This window comes from Ptiloglossa arizonensis, chromosome 5 (assembly GCF_051014685.1).
Source record: "Ptiloglossa arizonensis isolate GNS036 chromosome 5, iyPtiAriz1_principal, whole genome shotgun sequence".
NCBI classification, from domain to species: Eukaryota; Metazoa; Arthropoda; class Insecta; order Hymenoptera; family Colletidae; genus Ptiloglossa; species Ptiloglossa arizonensis.
Window position 1 is genome coordinate 23,592,627 of NC_135052.1, and position 17,018 is coordinate 23,609,644.

At 35.1% G+C, this 17,018-nt stretch overlaps 2 protein-coding genes across 3 annotated transcripts; one reads left to right on the top strand and one right to left on the bottom strand.

Moving 5' to 3' along the window:
* The first annotated feature begins 11,784 nt into the window (after nucleotides 1-11,784).
* LOC143146660 (estradiol 17-beta-dehydrogenase 11) lies at nucleotides 11,785-14,807 on the top strand. 2 transcript variants are annotated; one of them, XM_076311134.1, is made up of 8 exons: nucleotides 11,785-12,049; nucleotides 12,912-13,157; nucleotides 13,226-13,350; nucleotides 13,593-13,703; nucleotides 13,780-13,941; nucleotides 14,018-14,100; nucleotides 14,168-14,284; nucleotides 14,361-14,807. In XM_076311134.1, the coding sequence occupies exons 1-8, from the start codon at nucleotides 12,019-12,021 to the stop codon at nucleotides 14,509-14,511; spliced, it is 1,026 nt and encodes a 341-aa protein (XP_076167249.1). In that variant the 5' UTR covers nucleotides 11,785-12,018; the 3' UTR covers nucleotides 14,512-14,807. The 2 variants fall into 2 exon arrangements, with proteins under 2 accessions (XP_076167249.1, XP_076167250.1); XM_076311135.1 differs by having other exon boundaries at nucleotides 11,785-12,043.
* Nucleotides 14,735-16,813, bottom strand: LOC143146659 (chitinase domain-containing protein 1). The gene is made up of 7 exons (XM_076311133.1): nucleotides 16,510-16,813; nucleotides 16,280-16,426; nucleotides 15,937-16,117; nucleotides 15,752-15,861; nucleotides 15,527-15,681; nucleotides 15,057-15,386; nucleotides 14,735-14,949 (listed from the first exon to the last, which is right to left on the bottom strand). The coding sequence occupies exons 1-7, from the start codon at nucleotides 16,639-16,641 to the stop codon at nucleotides 14,808-14,810; spliced, it is 1,197 nt and encodes a 398-aa protein (XP_076167248.1). The 5' UTR covers nucleotides 16,642-16,813; the 3' UTR covers nucleotides 14,735-14,807.
* Between the last annotated feature and the right edge of the window lie 205 nt (nucleotides 16,814-17,018).

Below are 17,018 nucleotides of genomic sequence, written 5' to 3' on the forward strand. Positions count from 1 at the left end.
GAAATCTCTCTCTTCGAGTGGCCAAACAGAAGCTAAAGGCTGTTCCACGACAACGACCGCGTGTCGTCAGCTTTCCAGAGCAATTCTACGAGTGAAAGTGACCAGCTTGGAATAATTCGGAAATCCTGACAAACGAAACGCATTAAATCCTAATCGGTTGCAAACGACTTCGTGCAATCGAGTGCCCCGAAACGAGAGAACGAGAGAGACGAACGTCGACGATGAGTTTTTGCAATATTTTTCCGAGAAAGTTCGGTAAAACAAAAAAAAGAAAAACTTTCAGTTAATTATTGTAATTTGGTCGTCACGTCGTATCGAACGAAATTTCGCGTTTCGTTTTTCTGTAGCACGTGTCCAAAGCAGTCTGATAGTAGAGTAGGATTCCATTTGTGTACACTTAACCGGGGGACTGGTAGTTCACTTAACCGGGTGGATTCGTATAATGGAAGTGGATTTGTAATTTTTTGCTGGAATAATCGGAATTCTCTCTGGAATGAATAAATTGAATATTTAATATGATAATTTTGATATTTTTTGTAAATTTTTTTTATTTCCACTTCAGTTTCGTACTTGGTTATTTCAGATTCGTTTCACTTAATATTAAATCAGACACGAGATATTACAGACATTACAGAAACATTAATATTTCAATCTTTTTTTTTCGAAATACCAAGCACGTTTCTTTTGCACACTAAAATTCGATACGTCGAATCTTGATGTTTTTACGTATCTTGTATAATAATTTATATCCAAAAAATTCGCTACATTAATTCCATTGTGATTTGTCCAAAAACGATGTAAAAGATTCGAGTTCGTTCGAATTTATCGCTCGATCGATCGCGTGACCCACTTATTTTCAAACTCGATTTTCTCGAAAACAACAATCCGTATAAAAAAATGTTGTTCTACGTTTTCGATTTATTTTTGCACGTAGAATCGTTTTACGCTCGAGAAACCACGTAAAATTTTTCATTCTCGTGTTTAGAATCCGTTCAACATATATTTCCTTTTTGCAATTATTTAAACGTTCTTCGAGAATACAGTAGTATCTTCGAGCACCTCGTATTATGTTATATTTGACGCACGTTATCGCACGATTACGATAAGAACGAGAATTCGAGATTAAAACACAGCGTGAAAAATTCCTCGTTGTCATGATCGCTGATTATTAATTTTTAAACGATATCGTAAACCTTCTGAAACCACTCGAACCGTTTTGAGATTTTTCTATCGGGTTGTTCGAAAAGTAATTTCGTTTTCCAAAATGGAGAACATATAATTCAATAAAATGTTCATACACTCTGAAAAAATCGTGTTTCATTTTCACCAAAAAACAACGAAATGACTTTTCGAACAATATAAAAAAAAAAAAAAAATACTATTCCATGTGACCAAAACCTGAGACGATGATCCTGTAACGACTGATTAGTGAACGGAGAAAATGATTTTGAAGAATCGATATGTTGAAATATTGTCACGATGATAATCTTCATCATCGAATGACGTCGTACCATTCGAGTGAAACCGTTGTTGTTCAGAGTTCGAGATCTCTGGAGGAATAAAAATTACGAAATTATCGTTAGCACGCACTTTCGCTGAAATTCACACTGGGTAAACCTGGCCAGAATGAACCACGATGATAGTCATTGAAAAGGCTTTTATCGCTCCACTAGGCGATTACTAAATGTGCAAATACGAAAATGTACAAATATTGGCACTCTACGGTGCCTCTCTCGTACGCTTCTCCACGTTCCTGCATATTCCACGAGTGTATTGCAAAATAATATTTTTTCAATTGAAATTTCACCTACCATTTGAATATCAATTCGAGACGTTCCGAAGAGATTGCATCGGTATCGAGATACTAAAACGAGGAACACTTTCAAAAGACAATCGACAACGCAGGTACAATTATCGTTTAGAATTGTCGATTGACAAATTGAAAATTGACAATTGTCGAGAATCGAAAATATCGTAATGTGTTAATAATAATAATTGAATAATGTTACACGTGGCTTCTCAGTAGCGAAAGATTGAGAGGCTCGGTCGGTATGCCCGCAATATTGTTCTTTCGCCGCTAGATGGCGCCATCTGTATCGAGTGCCTGATTGGTTCCATATTTAAGGTTACAAAGGTTTGCAATTATCTTCGTAAACGACTAATTAAGTATTCGTGTTCCCCTTTTTACATTATTGCCGTGGATTGTAACACGATTTCGCAACGAATACTTTCTTATTCGGACACATGCTATAAATTATGCAATATTACTTTCGCTATTTGCATAATTTTGAATAGTCTTTAAAGTGACGCCGCGTGACAGGATGAAACAAAATTTCGGGAAATACGATGACTTGCGCGAATAAAGTGTCACGAGCTATTTTCTGTGAATCTGATAATAACGATAAAAAATTTTTTTTTTAACATATCGCGATTCGTTAAGACTTTTTGTGTAATAAATTTAAGTTTTAGTTACCAGACGTGTATAACAATCGTAGATATTTTAAGAAAAAAAAAATGATACGAAAAATACCCTATACTAGGAAACGAAGAATGAAGTATAATTTTTGGGGAGATATATATATATATATGTATAGAGTTTAACTTTTGGAAAAGTATACATATACAGTGTGTAATTTTTAGAAATACATACACATATATATATAGAATGTATCTTTTAAAAAGATATACAGTTACAGAGTGTAACTTTTAAAAAAATATACACTTACAGAGTGTAACTTAAAAAAAAGTATACATTTAAAGAGTCTAACTTTTAAAAAAGTGTACATTTGCAGAGTCTATCTTTTAGAAAAATATACACTTATAGATCGTAACTTTAAAAAAAAAGTATACATTTAAAGAGTCTAACTTTTAAAAAAGTGTACATTTACAGAGTCTATCCTTTAGAAAAATATACACATATAGATCGTAACTTAAAAAAAAAAGTATACATTTAGAGAGTCTAACTTTAAAAAAAGTGTACATTTACAGAGTCTATCTTTTAGAAAAATATACACTTACAGAATGTAACTTTTAGAAAAATGTACACTTACAGAATGTAACTTCTAAAAAAATGTACATTTACAGAATGTAACTTTTGGAAAATCGTACGTGTAGAAAATAATTAAAATAACAAAGAAATCTTCAATAAATTTAACACACAGAACGAACCGTGAAGAAATTGCATTAAACGCGACGAATAAGCTATAAAATAACGCGCAAAATCGAGACTCCCGATTGGCCAATCGCGCGCGTGCCCCGCAATCACTTCGAACTCGATTTTCTCGAAAACAATTCCATATTTTCGATTTAATTGTTCACGGGAAACGACCTCCTGGTCAAAGTGTCCCATTACAAGTTCCATACACGTTCCTGTTACACGCAAGTCGATCCTTGAACGCCATAAACGACAAAGAAATTTATACTCGTGTCCGCTCGAAAGGACAGCGATAAACTATACGATTGTTCGCACGGTGCTTTATGGTTTATTTATTCATCGATTCAGGTACGACTCATTACGAGGAGCAACGAGTTGCATGGCAAATGAAGCGGCGCCCCGAGTATGTCATTTCGACGCTTGGTGCAGACCTCGCAGCGAACGAAGGCCTTCTGGTAAAAGTTTCGTTCGAATTTTAACAATGAGCAACGATAACAGGAAGATGACCACCTGGTCATTCCACGGTAGACAATCGGACTAACTTAACGAAGTGACGCTCGAAGGAACCTTTGATAATTGCAAAAGCCTTTTAACGAGGTGTTTGCACAGTTGAGTCATCTGAAGTGTGACAAGCTTTTTCTTCGAAGCTACTGCGTATAATACTGATACATTATGTATGTACGTGCCCTTTTTTTTTTTTTAATTAAATTGAATTTAATTCAATTGTACACAGTTGTATCACATCTTTTTTGTGAGCTCCACATGATCAACCAGAAATTTTGCAGAGCTTTCAAAGACTGCTTAATTTTTCTGCAATCTCTTGTAAGGAGGGCACAGTTACAAATTTACACATTTCATTATTATCTGTTACCTGACGATAATTTTCTTTCCATAATAATAATTCAATCGCACGATAATAATGATAGTAATAATAATAATAATAATTGAATAGAATAATATATTATATTTTTTCACACTCCATCAAGTAAGAAGAGGTTCTAGTGCTCCAGTTTTCAATGAAAACATAGCTACAGTGTAGTTTGAGAAAACATAAAAATTATAGTTTCGGAAAATTGTAATTAATCAGAATGTTTTCCAATAAAAATGAATCTAACAGCGTTCCTTGGACTCACCAACTAACCAGCTACCTATAGTACGATACAGAGATCGACGTAATAGTAACAAACGCTGTTGTTTCCGTGTCTTCCTATTCCTTTGCACGGAAAGAGTGCCGCCGACCTAGATCTTGAACATCATCCTTTCACCAGACACGTGATAACTCCTATCTTCCAGCACTCTACACTCGTTCAGAGAACTCGAGACATTTGAATAGATCCAGGTTCGAACAGAGAAGACAGTTTGTTAATCAAATCGAATCGTCTGCTCAGTTTTAGTGCACCTGGGGTCAATGCAAAGATAACCCAAGTAGTTTGACTTTAGGATTTTTCACACCAGGACTACCACGTAGTTCCAAAAAATCCAGCAGGGATTTTTAACACTAGGACTACCAAGTAGTTCTAAAAAAAAAAAATCTACCAGGGATTTTTAACACTAGAACTACCAAAGGGATCAGTTTCACCCCGATTCGTACTTCTTTTTAAAATTACTCGATTATTAGTGTCTTGGTTTACAATATTCGTGGACAACTGTTGAAATAAACAACTAATGGTATTTGTAAATTAATTTGTCCTTTTTACATCCAACTTCGAAGATACGAAGTATATGATCTGATACAAGTAGTAATGCATTTACCATTGATAGTTCTAGTGTTAAGCTGTTGAATCCTCCGTATGATTATTAACACTACTGACGTGCAGAGAACACGTACTTCATTGGTCAGTTGTCACACAGTACACGAAGTTGGAATATATGAGATAACAGCTATTGCTAAGTTTATATCCTTGTACATTCTAACGAGTGTTTATATCTTTGAGAACCAGGTTTATTTCAATATTAGCAAGTAGATTTATTTTCCATTTGTTATATGTGTAGTAGTGCCGTTAGTGCTAAACAACTGTTGTTGTTACTATATTGTACTTACAAACAACGAATAGCAATTATATGTGTATGCTCGATGGAAAAAATTTAGGTTACAGTAACAATAATGAGGAAGCTTAAAATTCGTGTTGGAGAAACCTGATATTTGGAAATTTTTTCTAACCTTACGAAACGTCTAACACAAATGTTCGGTACGTGTATTGAAAGTATGTTCTTTCAACAATATTTCGGCCAATTTTCACGAAAAAATGTTAAAGCATATGAAAAATACAAGCGACTTAATACTACACGGATTTTCCGATAAATGTAAAATCGAAATGGAATTGAAATGAAATGAAAATTTTTAGAAAATAGATAAATGTCGTATTATTTTAAAATATCGATCGGTTCGTAAAAAAGACAAGTAATAAATTTTCTCAGTCACATGTCGACGATTTTTCAAATTTCTTCGATAATTATTCCAATTTGTTCTCAATCGAAATTGTGTTTCGCGTTAAGTATTTGTCACAGTTTGAGAATCCCTTGGAAAAACATATTTGGCGACTTGTGTACCCAACGAGGGTACGTATTGCTTAACAAACACTCGAGTGTGCCTCGAGTACCAGACAGTGTTATTCATCCGTCAATTATACACGCACCGAGGACGCGAATAATCTTTCCTCGATTCGATACACGAAGCGTGGTAGACGAATAAATTTACTTCCGCCGATCTAAATTTCCTTTTTACTATTGTGTAAACCGAACGATCGTAATATTCTATTCACAGTGGGCATGCGTAATTCAAGGATTCGATACCGTAACTTTCTACCCAAAGGATGACTACACTGTTAAGGATGGATTGTGATTCAGTGGCCTCGCGTGCAATTTTCCGGAATCTCGTGGCTTCTTCTTGCGTACAACTTTGGCAATACCCGGAAAAGACACTCCGTCGATTACAGGAATTTGTGAAATTACAGCCAATTTTCCGCGATGAAAAGAAAAAGGAAAATTTACCCAAGTGGTACAGTTGCGAAAGATATATTAATTGTATATGAAGTGATTAAGGGAAAAATTGTGAAAATTTGTGAAGTCACAACCGATTTTCCATGATGAAAAGAAAAAGGAAAATTTACCTAAGTTGTACAGTTGTGAAAGATATATTAATTGTATACGGAGTGATTAAGGGAAAAATTGTGAAAATTTGTGAAGTCACAGCCGATTTTCCATGATGAAAAGAAAAAGGAAAATTTACCTAAGTAGTAGGGTTATCAAAAATATACCAATTGTACATGGAGTGATTAAGGGAAAAATTGTGAAAATTTGTGAAATCACAACCGATTTTCCATAATGAAAAGGGAGAAGGAAAATTTACCTAAGTAGTAGGGTTATCAAAAATATACCAATTGTATATGAAGTGATTAAGGGAAAAATTGTGAAAATTTGTGAAGTCACAACCGATTTTCCATAATGAAAAGGAAGAAGAAAAATTCACCTAATTGATATTGTTGCAAACAGTATACTGATCACATATAGAGCAATAATGAAAAAATTGTGAAAATTTGTGAAACCACAACCGATTTTCCACGATGAAAAGGGAAAAGGAAAATTCACCTAATTGATATTGTTGCATACAGTATAGTGATCACATACAGAGCAATAATGAAAAAATTGTGAAAATTTGTGAAATCACAACCGATTTTCCACGATGAAAAGGGAAAAGGAAAATTCAACTAAGTTGTACCGCTCTAAGGAAACGAACAATTGTCACGGATCACCAACTTTTTGGTAAAAGTATACTTCTTCGTGGTTTCATGCTCTACATGTATAGCAACGGTCGTTGCTAGCACAAACACTGGTCCTCACAATGAGTAAAATGATAGGACAGCATAAGAAAGGTAAGAAGAGAGAGGCACGGAAACTTTCACCATAAAGCTGGTAATACTGGCCATTTCTAGGGTATTAGGAATCTACTGCATGTGGTCCGTGCATTCTGTATTATACTATAGTAAATCCAGTGGTGTATACAGAATTGGTTCTAACGGTCCCATACTTTTATCAAAAATTTCCAGATTTTCGTACTTCTATTTTTATTTCGAGATTTATGGCTTTAAATTTATGTTTAGTATTGTCATGAAGTATGCAATGAGTAAAAAATTGAAGTTTAATAAATAAAGAATATATATATTAAATCTCCATCCTACAAAAATATTACTAACAAAATATAATTACAGTAAATATTATTGAACCAGATATTATAGAAATTTAAAAAAGTAGAATTCATGAATTTTTTTATCAAGAAATACTATTGTGACTATTATTACTGAATAAATTTCTTTTAAAAGTCATCAAAATTGGAAATTATAGGTTATAGTTGATATTAAGGATTATTTTAATATTACTGTAAAGTATACAAGTATTAAAGTACAGAAATGTTTATTACATGCGAGTAGAGAAATATTTGAACTCTTCCCAATTTAAAAAATACACTTTTTGAAATTTTACACGTTTGTTATAAAAGTTACTTGGCTCAAATTTAAAAGACTTTATAAGACTAAAAATTTTACGCTTTTAATGAAAATAGAAACATGAGGGAAATTAATAGAATTAAACATCGAAACATTTGATCGATAAAGAGTGCTTTAATATGTGCAAACAGACTGTAAATACATATTTTTGATAAATATTCAATTCTTCGATTTCTAAACAAGTAATTCTTCAATGCTATAAAATGACTCGTACTTCTGGAGTTTAGTATGTTAATGATTAATAAATGACACCTCAGAATAACCAAAATTTATTACTTATTATTACTGTATTCGAATGAATAGTTATCGTATTAATTATTAGCTATTCGATTTTGATTACATTTATGAATAAGTTATTAATTCTTTCGAAGATATGTACATTGATAAACTTTTTCGTTGTATCAATATTTGCATAGTCTGTTCCAGCATTTCGTAACCACATTTGAAACTTTATATTCCGGTCTAGCCTAAATTTTCGTATAAACTTTTTTCGTGCGCAAAATAATTTATAAAATCAATTTAACTCGATCGATAACAAATGGAAAATAAATCTAGTTTCTAATATTGAAATACCTGGTTCTCGAAGATATAAACACTCGTTAGAATGTATAAGTATATAAACTTAGCAATAGCTGTTATCTCATATATTCCAACTTCGTGTACTGTGTGACAACTGACCAATGAAGTACGTCTTCTCTACACGTCAGTAGTGCTAATAATCATACAAAGGATTCAACAGCTTAACACCAGAACTACCATCGGTGAATACATTACTCTTTGTATCAGATCACATAGGTATCTTCGAAATTAGATGTAGAAAGGGCAAATTAATTTACGAGTATCATTAGTTGTCTACTAGGTTGTTCAATAAGTTTTGTCTTTCGATAAAACTTACTGAACAGTATGGTACTAGGTTACTCAATAAGTTTTGTCGTTCGATAAAATTTATTGAACAGCACTGTTCAATAACTTTGAACAGACCTAACCCAGACCTAACTCAGAACTTATTGAACGACCTATAATTTGGATAATTGTCCACGAATATTGTAAACAAAGACACAGTTAACAATCGTGTAATTTTATAAAAAAATTTCGAAACAAGTCACACCGAGCCTCTTGGTCAGTCCCAGTGTTACCAAACCGAGGGAAAAAATTCGAGAATAGAAAATTCGTCGTCAAAGTTGAGCGTGCAACCGAGTGAACTACTTTCCTAGGAGCCAACCCGAGTACTTCTGTATACGTCACTGAGAGCAGCTTGAAGTTACGCGGGTCTTGCAATTCGGGCTCATCGCGAGATACGGAGTCAGTCAACAGCAGTCGATCAACAGACACACAGGCACAACCGAGAACCGTTCTTCAACCCCGTTGTTGCTTACCGTGCGTGCGACAACAACCTCGACGAGCGTCTTCCTTATAGAGGTAACGTTTTCCAACGGCCGCTTCGTAGTTTCTTTGCGCGCGTGAGTCGAACTCGTCGTCCGGCGGAAACAAACGTGCAAACAGTGTACAACCGTCCTCGACACCGCAGAGAGAGAGAGATACGAACCAACCGGGACGTACGTAAATTATCGAGACCGAGCTGGAAGTAATTGTTTCGGTTGTCGAAGACCACCGAGAGTGACAGACGAACGTGGTACGGAATCAAGAATGGTGTTTCGGTGTCGGAAATGCAACGTGTAACGGTAACTCGAGAATTAGGCGATGCGATTAGGCGATTTCGGTGTAACGCTACGAAAGACGTTGTATCGTGTACTCGGTCTCGAAAAATCGATCATCGGGGAAGTTCGACGCAAACGTTCCGGTAACGGGGGTATTGGAAGATCGTGGAACACACGGGTCAAAATTGACCCGTGATTTGACCTGGAATATTTCGGGGGAAAGATTCCATCGTTCGATCGCGATTTACACGATTTTTGAGGAAAATCGTATCCGATGGTACGATCGAGCGATGGAAGGGCTCTTCGGGTCAAAAAAGACCCGATTCTGTTCTAGACCGCGTTTAGAGAAAATGTGAAAAGTAAGGGAGAATGGATCGTTTGACTCGGAATGTGGAAACTTTGAAAGATGGGCATTGTCTCTCTGGGTCCAAAAAGACCCAGGGGTGGTAAGACGAGAATTAATCCAGGTATATTTTACACCGTGTGTTTATAGAAAATGTGAGAAGTTGAAAAGAATAGATCGTTTAACTCGGAAAGTAGAAACATTGAGCGATGGAAAAGTCTCTCTGGGTCCAAGAAGACCCACGCGTGGCAAGGCGAGAATTAACCATGTATATTCTAGACCGTGTTTATAGAAAATGTGAAAAGTAAAGAAGAATTGATCGTTTAGCTCGGAAAATAGAAATATTGAACGATGGAGAATGTCTCTATGGGTCCAAAAAGACCCAGGCCCGATAACCTCACTCGCGCACAAATAATTTGAGCGAAAATTCTGTTACCTCGTCGTACCTTTCTTAATTTCTAACGAATGTTAACGTTATAATTGACCAGTGCAAAATTCTCCCCGGGTCCGAAATGACCCGGACCTGGACTGAAATAATGGAATAAAATGCACCCAACGATTGGAAGCAAACTAACGATTTTCGATCAAAACGAAAGTGACGCGACGATCGATGTCGATATCGGTGACGTCACTGTCGTGAAAAAATTAATGTACGACCCGGTATGTTGCACGTAGAATCGCGATTGTTCTCCGAGTGCGAAAAATTTGCAAGTAACTGAGGTAAACACGGACCTCCGAAGCGTTGTTTTTCAAGTTGTCTAATATTTCTTACACGCGGTTTTCTGTGTTCCGGCTTTCACTCGTTGTATCAAGTGTTGACATTATCAAATAGAAACCGCCACTTTGTGGACAGTCATTGCGGTACAAATTAATGCGACCAGCCAAAACGGCTTTCTTTCGTGTTAACGAGTTGCTCGTAATTTCGAGCAAATCGCCTCTCTCCGGGAGAATTGTTGCGAAATTAAATGGGATAATACAGGGTGATTCGAAAATACATATCAGAGGGCACTACGAACTAACACGAATCAAAAATGTCCCATGAACGTATGTCCCATGTACCTTGGTCTTCAAATTGTGGATGATTGGAAAAATTTTCAGTGTCAAAAATAAAAAAAATTTTTTTGGAACCGAATTACCAAAATACCCCGTTAAGGTGTAGTACCATGTTATAGAGGAACGTGACGAGTAAATCTTACTAAGTGTTAGCTGCAGACTTCGGAAAATAGATTTAAACGACTCTCAATTTCTTTCAGAGGTCAACTTCTCAACTACGCACAGTACATGGTTGACTTGAATGGACGATAGATTTTAAATGACGTTGAAATAAAAATTTTGCAGAACGAAAGGGACACTTTGAACATTTTCTTCTATTATGCATTGGAAAATTAAGGAAAATAGAACATTTTTTATTTAGAGTGTTGTTACAAATATACTTCAGTTTCTGAGCCTACATATATATGTGTGTGTACATATATAACATATTGACAAGAAATCTTCTATTTACATTATTAAAAAAAAAAATAGATTTTTTGCTAAAGTTCCTCGAAATTTTATGCCCCAGAAAAATTGTTTCCAAAGTATTAAACTAAAATTTGCAAAATTTGCAAAATTACAATACCAGCAGAATCCATAACATATATTCTCTTTCATTTCCAAAAGCTTTGAAATAGTTGTAAAACGTCGTTACGAACGCAACAATAAATTTTTCAAAAAACCAAAGTATTGTTTCAAGAGCGTTTTCAAATTCATTTTCAACCAAATTTCGAACAAAGAATAGTTTCAAAATTATTCGAATAATTTGATCACCCCGTGAGTACACGGGTTCCAGTAAAAAAATTAAACTATTTTCTAAAAGAGTTTCAAGACCAACGAAAACGGGGAACCCCCTGTTTGGCGCGCGTCGCGTTTCTGTATTCGTGTCTCGCGCGTAGAGATGTTCCTCGCGAATAATCGGTCGAATAAATATTCGAGCTGACGCGTACGACGATCGTTGAATAAATTCTACCACGGGCGGTGCATCCTCGCCTCGACTCGCGCGAGGAATCTTAGTGCATCGACCGTAGTTAATAACACCCGGTAACCGCAGATCTGTGCCTCGATCGTAGATCGGTGCCCCACCGCAGCGACGACAGCGCCACGACACAGTCAATCGCGCGCCGCTGACATTTACCAGCCCGACGATTTCTACTTTTCGTCTGAAAAAGAACGAAATAGACCTTTCGCGAGTACGATGTTTTTCTTCAACGTGGAAGTGAACGCGCGACACGCCAACGAAAAAATTGAACCACGTACAAAGCGTATAATTAAACAATTTCGACATAGATTTCCAAGATTTGCATTTTACAAGGATTTGCGTTCTACATGAATTTGCATCTCATCGGACACTGTACGGGTATTTTTGATCGTGACTGTTCGATGCGAATTAAAGATAAAATTTGTCGAATCTAGCCGATTCGCGGCGTGAACAATTATTGCGTAATGATTTGCATGCTCGCCAACCGATCGAGAAAGTTCGAATTTTTTAGGTTAAATTTTCCTGGACTGGAAACTAGATCTACAACTTTAATTGAATCATGCATATTTATTAATATTTATTTTATTTTGTAATATGCGTAATTCTAATACGTTTCTTTTCCTACATATGCCCCGTCTATCGCAATGGAAGATATACCTTTTATACTGCACACTAATGGGTTTTTTATCCGTATAATAAATTAATTAATTAATTAACAAGATCGTTCGAGGACCGAAGTTATGGTTGCACTTTGATCGTTTAATCGTTCACGAGCAATCATTGACGTAGCGAATTAACCTTCCTTTGTAGTATCGGCGATTTAAGCGACCACCGGTGCGACCACGCGTGGGTCAAAACGGACCCGTGGCTTCGCCTCGTTCGCGCAAATATTTCGAACGAAGATTCTATTATTTTATCGCACCTTCCCTAATTTACAAGAGAAACAGTACTGACGGTATAATTGAACGATGCAAGTCTACCTGGGTCCAAAAAGACCCGGACTTGCACAAATATTTCGAACAAAGATTCTATTATTATATCCTACTTTTCTTCATTTACACGAAAAGCATTAGTTTCTCTGAGTTCGAAAAGATCGACCCTGATATTTGAACACCCGGTATAATAATTTACATTGCGCAAGTCTATATTTATATTCATTAAGTAACGGTTTGTATCAGAAGCGAATGGGACGCACTGTTACCGACCGATTTGAAAAAAAGTTAATCGTTTTACTGTTCAGGGTTACAAATGGAGCTACTCGAATGGGCCAGCATAATATATGATTTACTGGTGTTCGCAGGAATGACGTTAATTTATATTAGTGAGTCTGTTTTATTGACGTTCATTCCTCGACGCTACCGTGCGAAATCTATAAAAGGAGAGATCGCTCTAATAACGGGAGGTGCAGGCGGGATTGGAAGCTTGATCGCCAAAAAACTGGCCAAACTTGGGGCACATGTGGTCATCTGGGACGTTAATAGAACTGGCAAGTCGAGATTAGTTTCAACGACCCATAGAAACCGCTATGAATATTTCTATATATAGAACTTGCAGGTATGGAGGATACGGTCCGAGAAATAAAAGAAAACGGAGGAAAATGTTGCAGTTACTACTGTGATATCACAAACAGAGAAGAAGTGTACAAGACGGCGAAGGCGGTGCAAATTGAAGTCGGTGACGTGAGTAGGCCGCTACGAGTAAAGTCGAGACATAATCAATTGGTCGTTCAAGGCCACCGAGGAGCTATCCCCCCACCATACCGTTCAGATCCCCACCACTGTCGTCTTTTCGAGCACACCTACAGGCATGCGCACTCTGTCCCTGAAAGTGGCCTTAGGCGACCACTTGAGTTTAATCCAACTGTAAAATCATTTCCTCGAGAAACAGATAACAATTAATGTTCTGAAATGTTGATAACCAGGTAACCATATTGATAAACAATGCTGGCTACGTGTACGGAAAAACTTTGTTGAATTTGCCCGATGAAGAAATCGAACGCACATATAAAGTTAACATTCTATCGCATTATTGGGTAAGTTCGATTGGACAATGTTTGATCATGAATCGTACGTGTAAAACAATGTTGTTGCGTGTTCGTGATTCAATAGATTACTAAAGCATTCGTAAGAGATATGATGAGAAATAATCACGGTCACATTGTGACTGTGGCCAGCGTGGCTGGTCTCTTAGGAACTTACAATTGCACGGATTATTCAGCGACCAAATTTGCGGCTATCGGTTATCACGAGAGTCTCTTCAGCGAGCTTAAGGTAGAAATATATTTTTGCGTTACTCTTGATATGCTTTTCCTTAGACGTTACGATAAATGTGTAAGTGTTATTTTAGGCTCATGGATACGATGGGATTCACGCGACCTTAGTTTGTCCTTATTTCATCAACACTGGTATGTTTCAAGGAGTGAAACCCAGGTAAATATCGATTCAGTTATTTAACTCATGTTTAATCAAGTTTCTTCCAAAAATATATAACTTACAGATTGATGCCAATGTTAGAACCTGACTATGTTGCAGAGGAAGTAGTATCAGGGATATTACTAAACCAAATAAATGTTGTACTACCTTGGACAATTAGGTACCTCTTACCACTTAAATGGTGAGGTGCAACAATTTTTGTACATTGTTTAATTTAGTCGAATAATCAACTATAATAGTCTTTTTTTGTGTATTAGCTTAATACCAGCAAAGTTGTGTTGGACCTTAATGTATCACATTATACGTGGACCCCAGTCTATGATGATGTTAGACAAAAAAAAGGAGAACCAAACATTAAAAAACAACAACAACATTACAGTAATTTTTAAAGAAGCATGTGCACACTGATGCATACAAATTGTTGCAAATAATTACACACTACTAAGGAAACACTCGTGCATGTTCAATAATAATTCATAACTTGAACTTCAATGAAATAAAGTAATGAATAAAAGCTACCACAAAATATAAGTATTTATAGGGAAATATAAGCTATTAGTATTATTAGCAATATTTACGTAAATCGATAAGAATACCATTGGTTACTATTAAGACTGAATATTTATCGGTATGTTTAAATCATATTTCATAACTACGATTTTATTTTTTCATGTCATGTATATTTGTAATATTTATAAAAATATTCATAATAAATCGTAAAAATAATGTAATCCCTGACCAAGCTCCCAAATAGATATACCTGTACCCAATTCTGCTGCAAGATCCAGTCGATGCAGAATAGAATATAATGTGGGATAAAAGATAATTCCACTGCCCTCTGATGACCTGAAATACATCCCCAAATTTCAACCTAAACTAAATTAATTACACCTAAAATATTACTTCTCTTATGTTTCCGAGACTAATTTGGGATGAAGGAGAATACTTCTTACTTTGCTTCGAAAAAGTGTTCTTTGCTGTTATCGTCCCACTGAATTTTCCCCTTAGAGAACTCGAGAATTTTCAAATAGTCTGAACCTAGAATAGCTTTCCCACCTCCAGGAGTATAATTGTATCCATAAAAATTAAGACCTAATAATATCTTAGCCCGTTTAGGACCCTCTTCGGGTACTAACAATTTCACGCATTCCCTTGCCCAATCCACAGGACTATTAGGTCCAGGACGTTGAATGCTCGAATAATCATAAGTCATTAGAGAAAAAGCTTTTACATATGGTGATAACTGTTCAAACTGATCTTGATTAAATAATTGAACCTTTAAGCTGAAAGGTTGGATAATATGTAACATTATTAAAAAATATTTCTTCTTTTTCATGAATTAGTTTCCTGTATTTTTAAAAAATATACAAAGCGAAAAACAACAGCTGTTTAATAAAACAACAAATAGCGAGATAAAACTTACCCTCTTGATGGTGGTACTGCAAGAATTATATCCAAATCATTGTCCTTCAATTTCTGAGCTATAGCCTGAATTATCGACACAACAATTTGCGAATCTACACCTGACAATACAAATTGATTCCATATCTCTAAGACATATCCATCAAAATGAAAAGTCTGAAATAAAATATAATTTTTAGCATAATTTTAGAAATATTTATTTAATTGTATGTATTTTTGTAGATACCTTAGCTGTATCTTTAAGTGCAGAAATTAGCTCAAGTAGTTTGCGCGTGCTGTCATATAGCTTGATGATATCATTAGCTGACCAATGTTCAAACAATACTCTTGGTAAAACTGAAAGCAATATTTGCACATTTATAAAAATGTATACAAATTTATTATAATATTATAATTTTAAATTCTGCATACTTTTCACATAGTGATTGTCGTTATTTGTTAACCTCATTTCTTTAAGCCACTTTTTCTGAACATCTTGTGTAGATAATTTGTACATTGAGGCATTGCCTTCTGGAAATGCCAACCACACTGGTGATACCATGGTAAATTTTCCATGAAATATTTTAGAAACTTCAAATCCATTGTTATTCCACTGAAAAAAACATTCTTTTAAAAATATTACTTCATAATGTACTTTATAAACAATTTTACTTTTAGTTAAGAAATATTTTATTTTTATATGTATTTGACATCAATAAAAGTGGTATATAACTTCAAATAATAAACTCAAAATAATCCAAATTGATTAACCTACCGGTGTGATGTATCCTAAAACCTCTCCGGTAAATCGTTTGTGAGTTGTATTAGAAAAATATAATCCTGATTCACGAATAATATCCTGTGGTTTAGGATTCTTCACTACCAAATATCGCTTAAAAACATCCTGATCTGTAGGCCCTTTCTAAAATTTTGACATACGATCAAATTAATACATAATGAATAAATATTTCGTCCATAAGAATTTCGTAATTCCATTTTTTCTACCTTACTCTCGACCTTTCCTTTACTTTTCTTATTAGTTTTTCCCTTTGGTGGTGATAACGTACATTCCGATAATTGAATAAATAACAACAAGCTTATCGTTAGTGCAAAAATGTTCATAATAATTATTCGCATTTAATATCGATTAATTAAAATTATAAGTTATTTATTACCGAGTGACATACGTGACCGAACAATTATTCAAAGGATGTTTTGGTATTGTTGATAGAATGCGCTACTGTCGGTCTGTAAAAATATATTTATATGTATTTGGTGAAAATTTTAAATCAAATTATAATTTTTTTCGTAAATTCCTAAGAGAGATTGCTAAGAAATATGTACGATAAAAAATTTTATCAAGAATGGATACGAAATCGCGAATCGAAAATAAATTGTCGACAACTGGAACAACTTTTATGCACGTTTTACATGAGATGAGATATATTATTTATTTTGCTTAAAACGAAAAAAATGTTAAGCGATTATTCTTTCGATAATATGGCACATTGATT